The sequence below is a fragment of the Cimex lectularius genome, unplaced genomic scaffold (genome assembly GCF_000648675.2).
Source record: "Cimex lectularius strain Harlan isolate CLEC.00 unplaced genomic scaffold, Clec_2.1 scaffold188, whole genome shotgun sequence".
NCBI lineage: Eukaryota > Metazoa > Arthropoda > Insecta > Hemiptera > Cimicidae > Cimex > Cimex lectularius.
Genome location: NW_019392882.1, coordinates 712224 through 730693, shown reverse-complemented (window position 1 = coordinate 730693; position 18470 = coordinate 712224). Strand labels below are relative to the sequence as shown.

Below are 18470 nucleotides of genomic sequence, written 5' to 3'. Positions count from 1 at the left end.
AACGCCGAAAGCGATAAACGTTCCCCACCTGCATAAAAGTCAAAAAGAATAGGTGTTACGCAAGTGAGGTGAGACCATAAGTTTCCCCACTGTAAAGACAAAGCTGATACTTTCTAATTTCCAGGGCGTTGAACTGTTACTACATTGTTTATAGAGAAGAATCTCTCCAAATGTAGAGAAAAAAACATTATAAACTATTTTTTAAACAATAATGGCAAATATAATTATTTAAACAAATCGTTTTTACAAAAACAAAACGTTTCCCATATAATGAATATTTTTCTCTCCCGATTAGAAAAAAAATTATCTAGACAATTTATTTATAAATCAATTCATCAATATAGACGAACAAATGAAATATTCAAATATAACAAGTATACACAATATTAAACCTTTTTACTTTGTATAATAAGGGCCGTTTGAATTGTAACAAGACAAATGATTTGTTATTTAGAAACAAATACACATGTAGAATTTAATTGAATAATTATATTTATATGGCAAACACAGGGAATTTGTTAGATATTCCTCGTAACTACCCCAAAGAGAAAACCAAACGTACATTTTTTTAATGACTTGAGCACAATAAATTACCCAATGTAGAAATAAGAGAGTTTTAAATTAAATCTAAAATTAATAACTAACATCAATACATTGCGGATCACAGGATAACCGATTTGATACCATTCATGATTAAAATAGCACAGGCTTTTGTAGGTCTGGTACCAGGGTATGCTTTATATACTGGTATCTCCTAACTCCTACCCACTCCTTATCATGAATCAAATCTAACCGACCCCGATGCTTCAGAGTGAGGTGCGGCAATGAGTCGCTGATACAAGGCGGGGTCCCACGAGGGAGCGTTCTTGGACCCATCCTTTATATCATTTATACTGCTTATCTAACATCATCATCACCGCCTGCGTGGAAGATACCGCAATTGTGTCTTCTAACTCGAATCCTATCCAAGTACGTCCAACATCTAAGTAATGAATATACAGAACTTAGTGAATATATTGGACTCGGAAATTTGGTTACTATGAATTTTCCAGTGTCAAACGTATTACTTTCGTACATCATGTCTTACTTTCATGATTTAGTAGAAGAATTGAAAAGAAGAAATTTTCATCTATAAAAGAAAAAAAAAATTATGGTTTATAATTCCCCCAAAAAAGCATTGACGATCTCACCAATCGTTGTGCGATTTTTCTAATTGATGTGTTTCACAAGTTTAGCAAAGGTCCAAATCTGTTGTTTAAAATCTTTTATTCCTGGTCAAAATATGCAATATTGTTTAGAAAGACAGTGCAAAACCCGACTAAAAACTAATTTTCGCCCAGTTACATAATTAAACAAGAACAATAAACAAAATACCGGATCAAAATCAATTAGTTACTAACAGACGGTTTGTTCTTCACACTTGACTATTTCCCAATAGCGGCACAGTTCCGAGAATAATTTTTTGAAAAAAATTTGAAGTATTAACTAATAATAACTAATCACATATGTACGAATGTGTATAGGGTACAAATAATATTATAATTATTTTTAAAAAAAAGTTTAGGTAATTCATTATGTGCAAAACCCATCTAAAAATCTAATTCCAGGTCAATAATCCAAGTGCAACCGAGTTATCGTCATGTGGTGCAACTCACATCAAATCAATTATCAAAGTACTAAACAAAAGTTTACAAATGTTGTTTAAATTATATTTAACGTATTTTACGTTTTCCCAGAGTGCAAAACCCGAGAGAAAACATATTTTTGACATAGCCATCTACCTACCATGTCGTAACTAATAATATTACGAAACGTTAGAATTAGTAATTTCCCTGAATGGAAAAATCCCGGAAAATTTTTTTTTATCTTAGTCAACTATGGTAATCAAAAAGGGCGATCAAAAAGTCGAAGTGGTGATTTTTTAATTATTACTTTTTAGATATTTGCCACAAATCGAAAAACCCGTCAACGTGGAATATATTGTAATGCTGTAATAGTACTTGACATACGTAGTAGATAGAACGTTTGCAAGTAGAACAAATACAATTTCTAATATCAAGACAAAGTATGTACAGAATACAAAACTATAATAAATTTCAGAAATTTCTCAATCAGCGTTGATAATTCAACAGTGGCGATTAAAACGAAATTAAAAGTTAGTTTTTTTTTAAGTGTGTGGTGATTAGTGACAGATAATTATTATAGTAATCGATAATTATTCAGAAATCATGAGATGCGGTCTGGTGTGATGTAGGTTTCAGAAAAACATTTTCTTTATCGTGCCAACGTTTCGATCTTTATTGAGATCATCTTCAGGGTCAAGGATTTACAAACATTGTTTATATTTAACAAATACATTTAGGATGTGAAAAGTGGATTTATACAATGCAAAATATATTTTTTATATTCAATCAAAGTATTTCTACTCACTCAAAGTGTTTGTTTTCTGTGTAATTGTGGCATTCTTGCGTGTCGTGTTGGGAGTGCTAGTGAGATTTTGCTGTTTTATGTTTATATACGTTGGATTTTGAAGGAGTGGGGAAGGAAGTCGGTATAGAAAGGATATTTTGTATAAACTTCTTTCCCGATAGTAGATAAAACTGTGTAAATGAAATATGTAATATCACGATGCAATATAAGATTTGATGAATTAGGATTAATCCAGGATGCAAAACTTCCCTTATTAACAGGACCAAATTTGATAATTGAACAAATACTACTAAAAGGAAATTAAAATTTAATGTTTTAGTTGTTTAAAAAAAAATTAAACTAGTCTGATGAGGTTTCCCAAGATGCAATACAAGTAAAACCCTTTTTACCTTAATAAATTTTGATAATTAATCACGGCCGATCAAAACGAATTTTTTTTTACAAGAATTTCTTTCGAAAGTAGCCTAAGATTTTCCAGGATGCAAAAAATCAAGTAAAACCTTCTTTACCTAAATCAACTCTGTTAACATCGGCGATCAAAACGAAGTTAAAACTTACTGTTTTTAGTTGGATTTCTATAGATATTTTCCCAAAATCGAAAGTACAGAATATTGTAATAATTCCTGACGTAATAGATAGAAGTAGCAGTTAGAACAAATAATATTTGCAACAAAATATGTGTAGCACTAAACTTGCTTCACAAGTAAACCTATTCCTAGAGTGAAAAAATCAAGTAATTGTTTTAAATGTATAATACAGTAAAGTTAATTAATTAAAATAAATTAACTTTGATTAGTCAATGAGGGCGATCAAAAAGATGTAGAAGTTAGTGATTTTTTGTATATTTCTTTAGCAATTTGTCCCAGATAAAAAAATCCCGAAGTACAGAAGTAGTTCCTGATATCGAAGATAAAATTATGTAGTAGTTAGATCAAATAAACACTTTCCGAGCCAAAAACTATTTAGAAAATCTAACAAAAGTACAAAATATTGTGAGAAAAAATAAGTTTCAGACAAATAATGTAGAAGTAGGGCAGAATACATACTACAAGTAACATAAAACTAGTCTGATGATGTTTCCCCAAGATGAAATACAATTAAAACCCTTTTTACCTTAACGAATTTTGATAATTAATCACGGCCGATCAAAACGAATTTTTTTAGAAAAATTTCTTTCGAAAGTAGCCGAAAATCGAAAAATAAACTAAAAAATATTGTGGGAAAATATATTTTTGAAAGACAGTAGAAGTAAGGCAGAATATATAACTACTAAAAACTAGTCAGATGAGGTTTCCCCAGGATTCAAAGTACAAGTAAAACCCTTTTTATCTTAATAAATTTTGATAATTTAAGAAGAGCAATCAAAACCTAGTTAAAAGTTTGATTATTTTTAGTTAAATATTTTTATAAATTAACCCAGAAAGAGCAGAATATTGTGATGGTTTTAAACCGACGGGGAAGTCGGTTTGGCTTGAAAAGTCGTGTTATTTTCTCAAGGAGGGGGTCATCTCTCCGATCGTTCTCCAGTTCAGCAATTCGGAAAAGCACGGAACACTGCTGATCTGGCAACTTCGCTTTCGATGTAATGGCGGCCTCCCCATCGACCCGCCACCACCTCCGAAACCGGAAAACTCGTAGTACTCCAGTCTCAATGGGGGCGGTAGCCCTTTCGGGAGTGGGGCGTCCCTTTAAAGTTTCAATTTAATTCCCGTTGCCCTTTTTCCTCTCCCCTTCACCGCGCGGATCGAGCTTCATCTCTCCGCGAAACTTTCCGCCGGTCCTTTCAATGAATCATAACCCAAGCCGGAGTTCTGAAGTTTCACTCAGAGTACTTCACTTGAAAATAAATTATGAATCTACCCTATGAGTTGTAAATTCAACCCCATTCATCCATAACTACGCTATTATGTATGTATGTATGTTTACAAGGTCATATTTAAACTAACTTTAATATTATTACATTATGTGATCTGAGAGTGATAAACCAGTAGTTTACCAGTTAGTCCAATTTCGGCTTTTCGACATGTCCAGAGGTGCGTCTGTGTGCGTTCTATTTAATTATCTTTCACTAACTTATAAAAGAAACTACAATCACTCGGGCCCACAACTGAAGATGGCGAAAAGCCAAAACAGAATAGGCAGACCAATACGATCAAAACTCTCAAAACCAAACTTATAGAGCTGTTATTATTGAACTTGCAGAATTTTTAAAACCAAATTATTTTTCTTTATTCGCCTTTAATCAATATGGAGAGGTTTTTCAAGTCAAAAATACTCCAAATAAGAGGTTTTCTCTTCTAGCCAATCTTGCTGATGAAATTTGTTAAACAAATTAAAAAACCGGCTTGACACAATCACCTTGGATGTGATTAGTACAGAACATTAACCTTGGTTTTAACTCTTTCCTTCTTACAATTCCAAACCAAATCAACTCAGAATAACGAACGTCCATTTACAATGGAAAACAGATCACAATCCGCGTCTTGAAACGTTTTCAACAATTTATTGAAGAATGACATTGTTAGCGAAAGGTTAGAGTTGAACCGTCTGCAGACAGATTTTTGCAAACGATAAACATCGTACACAAGGCAAACCCTTTTCCAACTTGAACAAGACGTGTTTATCTGTTTTCGTTTATAATTACCTACAGGTTGAATATAGTCAAGATTTTGATCGAAACTTACAAGTTACATATTGAATGAGAAAAAATTAGGACAGTGTGATATTACGCCGAGTCAATGAACTTTGATCAAAATCGATCGACTCTGGTCCGCCTATCTTCGCTGCTATATGCCTCGGGTCAGAGCATTTTCAGCTCAACGCCATTTTCGTTTCTAAGTTCGCCGTTTAGAATGAAGGCGAAAGGGCGAGAACAAGCGGACTCGAATCGATCCTGAATATATAACAAGGCTTCACCTGTCAAAGGCATACAGACCAGAGTCTACTGGTAAAAAGATTGTTAATAAATTATAGAAAATATGATCTTATGAGACGAAACAAATTATTGATGAAATATGGTGTAATACTGAAATTTTTATGGATACGGTTTATATTTTCTTTTTTTTAATTGTTTAATTTAATGAAAATCTGATTAACAATATAAGAAAATGAATTTGAAAATGAATGAAGAAATTTTTTAAATAATGTCGGTTCGCTATATAGCCTGACCTTCACATGTTAAAATTACATAAAAAATATATTTTTCTTAATCTGTAAATTGCGGTTAATAGCGTACAGAATGAAATGTGCAGGTTAAATATAAATGTTTGTCGGTTTTTGGATTCTCGTCTTTCCGTTCTTTTGTTGTTTCGGCAATTAAATTTTCGTTTTTGTCCGCTTTCCTATGGGAAACTAAGTTTGAACTTGTCTCATTAAGATTTTGGGTATGAAGATGAGACCATCCATCCTCATGAAATTGAAACATTAAAAAATATGACAAATAGCACACTCTGTTTATATCAATAGTAAAGAAATAAGGGTGAAAAGTTAAAGAAAAATCGATACAAAAGGAAACTTTTCCGATTAATTATAAGGGTTTTGACGATGTCCTGGGGTTTTTATTTTAATGAGTTCAATTTTTGTCCAAAAGGACAAGGGAAGTTTTCGATGGTGGGCTGGAAATACGGAACTGGTATAAAAGGTGGGGGTGGGTTGGTTTGGGCAAGGGGATGAAGGGGTGATTTGGCAACGCTGAGCCTCCGGATCGATGGGGTGCCCCAACGTGGCGCATTCCTTACCAGAGGATTTCCACCCCTTGCTGGCATGACTTTCACCTAATATTTATATGGCTCTAAGCCCAGGGAGGCCGACCATTGCCAAGACCCTAAGCACCCGCCGGTCCTCAAAGAGTAGCAATTAAGTACCCGGTTCCCCCACGTACAACTATTTCATCACTTCGAAACTTATTTCAGCCTCTGGAGTGTTACGATAATGGAACAACGATAACATAACTTCGTTAGTTTTCTCTGTCAAATTATTTTCAGCGTTTTATCAGGTTCAGTAACGAATCAGTGAGTTTTTCTCCAAAATTAGCCGATACGAAAACCCACCAATGTCGATATACATAAGGAAGATAAAACCATCAGTAATAGGCGAACCAGGGTGAAAACAACCTACTGGTTGTTATTTCAAGAGGAAAGAAAAGAGGATTAAAATAACCCTTTGAAAGTTAAAAACTGACCCTTTGACCTAAATTTATGTATTGCCTTGCTAAAAGTGAGGAAATTAAAACAGGGAGATAATGGGAAACGATCAAACTACTGGTTCCTCACTCAAATAACTGAAGAGGAAGAATTACCATAACTTTTGTTGGCTTAAAATTAATCCATTGGGGCTAAATTGCAAAATTTAGCGGGTGGACGGGCCAATGGTAAGAAAATTAAAACAACAAAGATCAAACCAAACTTTCTTTTTTGGGCTTCGACGGAACCATCTGCCATGCGTTAAACGAAATTTTGTGGAACGACCAAACCACGTCCCATCACAACGAAAATCTCAACAACAAATCTCAAGGTGTCTAAATTTCACTTACGTTCTAAAAATATAACTTATCTTTGAAATCTTACACGATCAACACATCCCGCATTTGATATTTATATCCAAGAAAGGAAACAGTAGCGAGTGAAAGTAAAAAGGCCTGCAGGAAATGTCAAGGGTTGAGAAAGATTTGTTTTCTTTCACGATGTATTCACGGAACGGTCGGTTTCTACGTTTAAATTTTAAAATAATCCACGGTTTTGTCGTTTCCTATCATCCTGGCCTGCATATCCCAGTTTTGAGTCACGTGCATTTCACCATCTTCTTGTGTTTGGTCTTTGTTTTGTTTTTGTAAACTGTAATAATAAAATAAATGTAAATAACAAAATAACACAAAGACAAAGCTCTGAAAACACGTCAAATGACTAAACAAGTATGACAGACAAAACCATGGATAAAAGTGTTCATACTAGTTTGCACATTCTACATTTGTCAGTCAGACGTATTTCACCTTCTTCAGTGGTTGGTCTTTGGTTTGTTTTTAATCGTGTTCTCTTTGTAAACTCTATATGACAAAATAACACAAAGACAAACTACTGAAAATAACAAAATGACCAAACCAGACAAAAAACCAGGATAAAGCAACTGAACAGTCGGTTTCGATCATCCTGGTCTGTCAAAAGCATTTCGGCAATTCTGTTGTTCGTTGTGTCATTACCACATGGTAATAGTTACGCACTGTTTTAGATAAGCAGACCAGGACCAACGACTGCTTACCAAGCTTCTGGTTCATCACCCTGTTGTCCTCAAGAAAAACAAAATGATTAAAATAAACACTTTGTAAGTTAAATTTGGCCTATTGTTCTAAATTTAGTTGGTGGTCTGGCCAAGGGTGAGAGTATCAAACAGAGAAGATCCAATCAAACGTAAATCACTGACGCGTCTTATATTAATCTTACGGTATTAATAAATGTTCAATGTAATTTATTATTTTATAGACAGAGAGAAAAACATTTCCCACGCGATTTCCGTTCGCGCTTGAAAACTGTTGTCCCGAAATCAATTTTTCACTGTCGACTAGAAAACAATTCAAATAACCAACAGACCAAACAAATAAGCTAAATATCAACCGATATTCTTATTTCGTTACTTTCAAGTAATGCGATATTTTTGTTGACTGTTTTTATTTCATTATGAAACTGGCCATTAATTGTATTTTTTTACAATGAAAACGTTGTGAAACTTCTTAACTGATAATTCCAAAAGGCACCTGACAGAAACATAAACAACAAACATCGGGTCTTTTATATTGTTGTGTTTTATGTTTCTTGAAATTGCCCAGGGTTATACGCAAACCGTGCAACAATATATGGTGAAACGCGTCTGACAGACCAAACCAGCGAAGATAACCGGACCATATTGATCGGAAACGTTCAAAACTACAGATTCACTTAACCAATATATTGTATTAAGATAAAGCTTCTAGCATGCTCTTATTAATATAACAAAAATTTCTCAATTTTACACGAGTCTTTTAAAATAGTTGATGCTTAAAACGTGTTCTTTTTCTAAAGAAACTCGAAATTACTACATTCAACTATCACCAACCTTGGCCTGTGTGAAAAGTATAGAATTATTGCCAAACAATAGGAAACACGATCTAAGCCCAGGAAAATAATTACTTATTGCCGACATAAAATAAACGATTTTCAGCTCGGATAATCGAAAAATTCCAAATTTTCCATTTTGCAAAAACAAACGCTTGTATAACGAGGTAAAGAGGAAAACGTTTATTGCCATTTGACAAGGTGGCCAAGAATAAAACGGCCACTTTCTAAAAATAATACCAGAATTAGATCCTTCCCTCGATGCTTCTGTTATTGCTCATGATTCGAAATGGTAATTCAAACTCCCTCTTAACAAAAACATCTGTTCACAGGAGGGCAGATGGTTGTCCTTCCGACCAACTGTTTTCATAGCTGTTTTTTCTATGTGTTAATATTATTATTCCTCCAAATGAAGGTTAATCATGAATCGTTAATCAAGGCCGGAGAGCAACTTGACACACCAACGCCTTAATTTACCGATGGGGAAAAAATATGAAATTTCTTAACAGGTCAAGACTAAATTCAAAACTTTACTAAAGAGAAATAAAATATGGCGCCTATAGTATTAGAAGACTGAACACACAATAAACTATTTTTTTCACTAAATATTCAACGCATTCTTAAAATTTCTCAATATTTTTCAAGACATATCAGAGCTGTCTGTGATAACCCTGGGAATCTAGATCGACCATCTTGATACTTACGAAGTTTAATTTTGGAATGCGCCTGTAGAAAGAATCTGTTCATATTTCAATTTGAGAAACAAAAACTTCCTACGAGATCCCTTACGAGAATAGCTCCGGCTCGACTTTCAATTACTTTCACACTGGACCGACCGTTTGAACGTAATTAATCATCGCTGGTCCGCCTCTTCTCGCTTATTCATTCGGTTCTAGGCCATCCTCGGTGAACGCACTTCAGCCTCGTACAGCGTAGGTTTGAAGCGGCATAATTGCCATTATTAATCTACTTGTTTATTTACGTTTTATAATTAGCAGGCAACAGTGTATGAAAAACTAAATAAATACAACAGTATACTGTAGCTTCGACTCCAAAGATTAACATGATCTAATTGCTACTTAATGACCTAACTTAAATAATCAAAATATAACAGTTTAACAAAAAAACAAATTCTGAGATTTCTTGTATCTTATATATTTCTTATTTGAATCTTTTTTCTTATATATTTCTTATTTGAATCTGTAGTTTAGTAGTCGTTTGTTTCGTGGAATCCTGCCTCTCCCTACTTATGCTGTACATTTTCTTATGTAAGAAAACTTAAAAGCATTTACCTGTCGCTACAAAATGGTTATAATGTGCGACCAAGGTGACATTTCGGATGTTTTCGCTGGCTGATTTTTATTTACACAGGTGTACCTATTCAAAGGTTTCTTTGTTCTTGCCCCCACACTTAACGCTCGAGCAAAAAACGTTAATTTAGACGATTAAGACTACATCAAAAGAATATTCTTAATTAATCTCGTTGTATATTGAACCAAGTTCGCTCGTTTTCTGCCAATATTTTGTTCCAGAAAGAAGTTGAAAACAGATCGCTTGGGTGTTACTCTATAACTGGTCTGATTCACTAAGCTCTCTGCACACTTGAAATATCGAAGTCATCATGCTTCAGACAACTACATCAATCCAACTTGTGAGGATTCGGGTCCATGCCGGAATGAAAAAGTATATATTGGCGAAAAAAAAAGCAGCGAATATGACCTTATTTCGAACAGCAAGGCGGTTAGAAGAACCAACTGGAAAACAACTAGCAGAGCTCTGGATAAGCTCATGGTCTTCGCTCCAACCATGCCATCTGTAGCTGTTTCCTCCACAAAATCAAAATGTCGGCGAGTATTGTGAGGAAAAAGAAACTATGGAGCATATAATAATGGGGAAAAAAATAAAATAAAAAGAGGAGATTCAATGAAATAAAGGATATAACAGAGCTTCCAATTAATTATAAAACAATTTTAGCCTCAAGAAATGTTAAAGCCTACAAGAAGGATCACACATTTTTAAAGTAAATAAAAAAGGAAGTTTAGAATAATTTAGAAAAAAAATTAATTTGCATGACTACGGCTCATTAGCTAAAATTTAGTTTCACGAAAGTACATTGTACCAATCCCCTAAAACTGAAATAGTTATAGCAATGACCAGATAGATATGTACAATACGACCAGGTGACGAATAAATCGAAGGTCCCCCATAAGGAAGAGGGGATATACAATGGGTAGACCATCCTGGAAGCCCCAAAAACCGGTTGGGGAGTGAAAAACTAGAACAATGGGAGGCCCAGCCGGGAATGTTTTACTGTGGAATTTTTAAACATTGAATTATAATTAGGCGGAGTAACAATGACCAACCCTAATGAAAACGCCCAAAGATCAAGGATAAATTTTCTTTTCTCAATTATTGCGTTTTTATAGCTTTTTTCGCCTTTGTGTGCTGTGTCTCTTGTACAATGAACGATGCAGAACAATTTTTATGATCACGACGAGATGGAAATTGATCAGCCTATTTTCGCTGCAGGCCTGTAGCCAGACTCGTTTTCGTCGCTGAGTGCAGTGAGTTTGCAAAAAAAAAAAATAAATGAAAAAGGGCGAAGAGATTCGGATCAAATTAGCTATATCCCTAGTAAAATATTGAGCTGTAAACTTCAACTTTCTAGATCTGTAACTAGATCTCCAAATCTAGAACTTTCTAGATTCTGCGTCCCATCGTTCTTCCATCTTCGGCCGTCAATGTGTGTCTATTGTCCGCAGTACAACGTTATCACCCTTTTATATATATATATATATATAAAAAGAACAGAGCTGACATCATAACACACAGACTAAACGCTGAAGATCGTGAAATGGCTAAACAGGTCTGACAGACAAAACAAGAAACTGAGCGGACCAGGATTATCTAATATTTTCCAACGAATCCTTAACGTTTTCAACAAGGATCATAGGTCTATTTAGTAAAAAAAATTGAAATTTCTAACTAGCTACTGCGTAAATAGATTGGTGCCTAGAACAATAATAAAGACCGACTTATAACCTAGACCGAAGACATTTTTCCATTCCCATGAGAACATCGAATAGAATTCAATTCGCACAGGAGGGGAACGCAGCAATGATACTGTCACAGGGGGGCTGGCTTTCTTCGAAAATCAATGGAATTTTCAACGAGGCCTAGAAATAAAATTTCGTTTTGTCCAAAAAAGCATATTCAAGTGGCATTAGTCATACTGGTGCTTATTGAATATCATTAACGTTCATACACAAGAACTGAAAACTGAAATTGATTTGATGAGAAAAATCGCCATGTTCGACTCATTGGTACTCGATTGAAATTGCCGTACAAAAATCCTTTGTAAATGCCAATTAAATCAGCCGGAATAAAATTTTAGCTGTCACTTACAAGAAAAGATGCAGACGGGACGAATCCGAACCAAACAGACCTAATCCTTACGGATCAATTGGAAAAAGGATTTGTAACTTTGTTTACCGCCTAACTACCTTATTTGTCCCTTCCGGCCTAACAATCCCGAAAGGAAATGTACACATACAATAAAATATTTCGACTTGGCCCGACAAGAAACGACATTTGGGATTATTGAGACAGACATACGATATTCGATTTAATTTATGTCAACCAATCCCTTTGTGGATAAGTCCTAATGAACTGAAATTTATAAAAGACAGAAGGGGTTGATAATTTTCCAAATGACAAGTTTCGAGATTTTAAGTGTGTTTCTCCCTAGATCACAAGAGAATATCGAATTTCAAACTGTAAAACCAATAGTGTAAATAGGTTCACGTAAGTATTTCATACCCTTTTAGCACAGGGAAATTTGAGAAAACCTTAAGCTTAATACAATGAAATTGCGACATTCAAAACGTTCCTCGGTGTAGTTACAACTTTAATCAAACTCCTTCCTTTTATAGCAAAAGGCGGCATGAATGAACGGCTCATTTTGTAAATAAATCCTTACTTTACGATATCCAGACAAAGAAACGCCAATTAAAATTCCATCGATCGTTCTCGTTTCAAAGCTTTATCAATGGCATGCGTTACACCAAAAGAAATCGGTATCAAGGTGGGTTCGTGGAGTGCTAAATGAAGAAAAATCCTCTTGGAAAGTCAAAAAATAGAAGAAAAAAATTATTATAAATTATTTATCTAACCGAACTTCATTGAACTTTTCAACACTACGAGTCTTAATGACTACAAAACCTAGAACCAATTATTTTCATCGGTCATCAAACTAATATCAAAATTATTTTATAATTACTGCACATTTCTTCCGAGTATACGGTACTGAACCGGAGAACCAAGGATTAACAAAATTTGAATGTCCATGTCACAATGCATATTTTATAAAAATATGTGTCCAAGTTTGCTGGTCCAACCGTTATATCTGTAATTTATTAATATCGAGTTAAATAATGAATAATTATCGCGAGGGAAATCCGAATCGAGAAAAAATTCAAAGCCTTTCATTGCTATATAATGACCTTTTGGTATAATTTAGTCTGTGTGTATATATAGTTACTATAATAGACTTTTTAACTATTTATTAAATAACTGGTTGAAACTGAATAACCTCCTTAACACTGATTAAAAAATGTGAATAAGGCAGGGGACCAGAGAATCGATCAATCTTGAATGCCCTTCCTGCACAATGCATCCCAATGCTACTTTGTGTTTGATTATACATAATAAACATAAAACGTGTGTATCTGTGTGTGTTGATTAACTTTAATGTCCAGATTTTTTGAAATCGAGTTAAAAATGAATATTTCCTGATTTGAAAAGCCAAGGAATAACGAATTGACAAAACTTTGTGCCCTTCAGTGTTTATTTCTGTATATACACACCATGTCAAGGGTTATGCATCATTTTGTAATCGAGGTAGGTTCTTATTAAACAAGTTCTGATATATTCTTATATATTAGAGATATTTCCCCCAATTTTTTCTATACCCAATAAGAATATGACCATATTTATTGATAAATATGAAAATTGATGTATATTAAACTAAGCCAGGTCCTCATATAATAGAGGATTTCTTCGGGACCTAAACGTGCCTAGCAATAATCCTTTCTATTTTAATATAAACATAAGACTTTATGTTAATTATTTATTGAGTTTTTCAGCGTTTTTTGATTTTATTAAGCTTTAGCGGTTTCCTGTTCAGCACGAGAGCCATGAGGCGCCGGTTGGTAAGCTATAGAAAGGGCTTTTAACCTAAGCCCTTTGAGTTTTCAATTTATATTGGGTTTATGGAAAAATGCTGGGTTTTATGTTCAGTAGAAAACAAGCTACAATTTAACTTTGAAAAAAAAAATTAATCGATATAATTTCCATTACTATCTAAACATTTTTGCCAATGCGCAACCAATTCGTTAATCCCAGAAGAGTAGAAACCAGGGTCTCTGGAATCGTCGAACTCCCAAAATGCATTTTCAAGAATATATAAGAATATTCTTATAAATAACCGTATAAAACAATAGTTTAGAGGGAAGGAATCACGAATCGACCGAAACTTGACTGCCCTTCCTTTTCCTGAACGATGCTCGCTCTTTTAGTGCGTACTTATGTGTGGTATGTGTTTTATGATTAACAGTTTTGTTCGGATTTATTGAAATCAAGTTAAACAATTATTTAAGAGATACCACGTAGAAATTGTATATTTCCCGATTTTAAAACGAATATAACCAAGGGAACCACGAATCAATCAAATCCTTAATGCCTGTGTATATATTTACTGTCACTGTAATAGAGTTTTTACCAACTTATTCTTAAATAACCCGTTGAAACCTAAAAATGTCCTAATCATAAAATGTAAATAAGGCTGAGAAACACGAATCGACTAAACTTGAGTGTCCTTTTCCTGAACAATACTCTTATGAACTTACATGTGTCTATACTACTTTCACTGTTACGTACATGTATATTTACCATTTTTGTAACTTTATTTCTTATTATAATAGTCGGAACTGAATAATTTCCTGATTATAAAATAAGACAAAATTCCAAACGACCAAACTTCCTAGCTGCACAAACTTATGACATGCACGTCTGTGTTTATATGCTTTTATTGTAATGGTTTTTAACAATTTATTAATAATAGTAATACTATTATAAGTACTACTATTAAATTTATCTAAATTATTTGTGTATGTAAAAACTGTTTTAACTGGTAGGTACACATGTATGTATATAGACATTATTCTTGTAATCAAGTTCTTATCAAAATAAACGCAAAAAAATTGAATAGTTTCCTGATTTTAAAATAAGTGGGCTTCTAGAATCGATTTGAATACCTTTACTATCTGCACAATACCTTTTTTTATGTCCCTTTGTTTATGTATACTCTGTTATTATAATAGAATTTTTCCCAATTTATTATTAAATAACCCGTTGAAACTGAAAACGTTCCGAAATGTAAATAAGGCAGGAACCACAAATATACCAAACTTGTATGAGCTCCTTGCTGCGCAATGCTCTTTTTGTGCTTTATGTGTATGTTTCATTTTTGTAATCGAGTTGTGAAAAATTTCTTATTCAAATAATCGGATAAAACAGAATAGTTTCCCCTAATATAAAATGTGAGGGAATCACGAATCGATCCAAACTAGAATGCCCTTCCTGCTGCACAATGCTCTTTTGTAGGTATGAACCGTTTTAACTGTTCTGTACGTGTATATGCATCATTTTTGGAAGAACTATTTCTTAGTTGAGTATGCGTATATGTTTACCATTATTCAAATAGAGATTTTAACAATTTATTATTGATTAACCTGTATAAACTGAAAAATGCAGCAATTATTATTGAATAAGGCAGGGAATTACAGAATCGATCAAAATTTAATGTCCTTGCTTCACAGTGAATGCCTATGTTCGTTGTGTATGCGTATACTTAATAAACACGTTGTGAGTTTTGATTAACCGTTATGAATGTCTTGGTTGAAATCGATAACTGCCGGTTAAAACTGAACATTTCCTCATTTGAAAATGTGAATGTAGCCGAGGAACCAGGAATCGACTCAAACTCGAAAGTCCCACCTAGGTTCACAGTCCTTTTCGTATGTATGTACTGTTTTGAGTGTTATATGCATCATTTTTAAGAATTATTTGTTAGATGCAGTCTGTAGAATATATAGGCACGTGTGTACGCTTACTGTTTCTAATGAGATTTTAAGAATTGATTATTCAATAGCCTATTGAAACTAAAAAATGTGCCGATTATAAAACATAAATAAGGCAGGGAAGTACAGAATCGATAAAACTTGAAGGTCCTTACTTGACAATGAATGCTGTGTTCTGGTCGTATACTTAATAAACCACAACATGTGTGTGTGTGTGTGTGTGTGTGTGTGTGTGTGTGTTTTGATAAACCGTTTATGAACGTTTTTGTTGAAATCGTGGTAACCGGACGGTTAAAACTAAATATTTCCTGGTTTGAAAATGTGAATGTAGTGAAGGAACCACATGAATCCACCAAACACGAATCACATCCTAGGTGTACAGTGCCCTTTTTTGTTTGAACTATTTCTTATTCACGTAACTGGATAAAACCGAATAGGTTTCTGACATGAAACCGCGGATGTCAGAGAACCGCGCAACAAAACAGAGATCTTTGCAGGTACAAGGTTTCTGCACTTGCATCAGCCGAAGTTTCAACACTTTTTATTGGCATTATTGTCGATTTCGGGTTGAACCATTGTAGGTCAAGACGATTGGCTGAATCTGTGGACATGTGTTAAATGCCATCAGACGGAGCTGATCCGATGAAGATGTCGTTAAACTTTAAGTTTGTCGCGTTAACATGTTTCTATGGAAATTGGAGGGTTGGTAGGTGGTCGGGGGGTGGATGGGTGGTTATTTACTTCCTGTTTTCATTCAAGTTTACGCGCATTCTCATCGGCAAACCGGGGAAGGCGGTGGCCGCAGAGTTCGGCTCCTTGTTTACTCCGTTTACCCGAATGAAGGTCACGTTTTAATTATAGCCGGGGTAACGGTCCCGAGGCGACTGGGATGGTAGCCGTCAGTCACATGGTTTTTTTTTTTCAAACTCTAGTTATATAATGCGGGGTTCGGGGTCGTTACGCAATCCGTACACTATTCGAGAGTCGAAGGATCGCCAGGACGTCCATCGGGTCTGAAGAGTGTGCACCAGGGCCTTGCGGCCGACCACCGGCGGACTTTCACTGCACAAATTTTACAACAGAGACTGGCAATGTCGGTCTCTAAATGACTGGACCTCGTCCCCTCCTCGGAGACGTTTCGCCCTGAAAAAAGAACAAGATTAGGATGAAATGCGTTTATACCTTTTGAAATGATCTCTGATGCGATCTTCTCGGATGTTCTCCGGGAGGTTTCCGACCCACAGGTGACGAGTCTCCCTAACCATCGTGTTCTAAACTCTTCATTTGGGACCTACGATCTCACGTTTCATTTCACAAAACAAAAAATCAAACACTCACTGAACACATAGTGCATTCACGTTAATATTCCTCCTTTATATATATTCTCCTCTCGTTTCTTCGGAAAACAAATAAAGCCAAAAATAGGAGCTGGACAAAAATGAAAATTCGCTCCTTGTCTCACGGCCGAAATAAAAATACAAATGACTTTTTCCTTCCTTTCGCCTAATTTTCTAAAGGGTGACACTGCACTGAACTGGACACTGATGCACAAAACGGACGCATGTCGTTTCGATACACACTTCCACTGGAGTCATAGGGAGAGAATGGTCTGTTTACCAGAGGCCCTCGTGAAAGGGAGGGGGAAAGGAGAAAGGGGGGCCCCTAAAGGGGGGGCACCGCCATTGGGCGAGTAAAACGGATGAGAGAAGGGGGGACTGCGTTGGTGAAGCACCAACCGGCAACGCCGCCCCTTTCCACCCTACACCTCGTTTTCTACTACTCCACTGGAGGCCAACGTAAAAAAAATTCTTTATAAAAAAATATGGAGCCTCCCATTAAAGTGACAAGTGCGTGTATGAATCAAATCCACACTTTACTATTTAAATTCCACGATGATCCTTTATTAATAGAGCAGACACGACTCAATATGAAAATTCAGTCCTGTCTCATTGATTACAAACAACAGGAACACTTTTGTAACTTAATAGTATACTTATAGTAACATTTTGATAGGAAAAAAAGGTCAATCTTTAATGAATCAGCAGTTTGTAATAATAAGACATAAATGTCTACCACAACTAGTTAGGGGATGTGAAAAAATATAGAATGAATGAATGAAAAAAGTACTTTATTAGATAAACAAAAGAGAAAAAATTGCACATAACTAAAAAGCACATAATAGCTAGAAAGCTTGGCATTAACAATTGAATTTGTTCTTTCTTCATCCGGTAAGTAAAAAAGTGGTCGATACTATCTAACATTCAGTTATTTATTGAATAATGCATATTTGGGTAATTAAAACCGAAATAGCCCTAGAAATTGATCACATAATAATAATGATCAAATAATAAATTAAACAAGGGGCTCGCGAGGGAAAAATAAAAATTTATAAAACTATTCACCAGATGTCAAGGCGTTGCGAATCATTTTTGTTCTGAGAGAAGAACGACTGGTCGAAAAAAGATCAATCTTTAATGAATTTTTAATTTGTAATAACCTGCATAGACATAGTTCTACCATAATTAGTTGTTAAGGTAGAGAATATGAAAAAATAAGAAATGAAAAAGTATTAGATAAACAAAAGAGAAAAAAATGCACATAACTAAAAAGCACATAACGGCAATAGTTAAAATATTTCTTGTGAGGATTCTAAAGTCAACTTTACTTATCAATGACTAACAGTCAATTGTTCCATTCAAAAGTTTTAAAATGAAACTGGTATCTTAAACAGACAGAGAATGGATGCTAGTTAAGGGGCTTGGAATAATAATCACCTCTAAAACCAATACATAAGAGGTGTTTAATAAAGAAAATTACG

At 34.6% G+C, this 18470-nt stretch overlaps 1 protein-coding gene across 4 annotated transcripts in view; it reads right to left on the bottom strand.

Annotated features, from left to right (window-relative positions):
• Positions 1-17254, bottom strand: part of LOC106674369 (protein split ends) — a 169198-nt gene extending 151944 nt beyond the window's left edge. For all 4 annotated transcript variants that reach the window (XM_014407015.2, XM_014407017.2, XM_014407019.2 and 1 more), the window contains exon 1: positions 16835-17254. In XM_014407015.2, the coding sequence (XP_014262501.1) occupies positions 16835-16917 (83 nt within the window). In that variant the 5' untranslated portion in view covers positions 16918-17254. The remainder of the gene's footprint in view (positions 1-16834) is intronic.
• Between the last annotated feature and the right edge of the window lie 1216 nt (positions 17255-18470).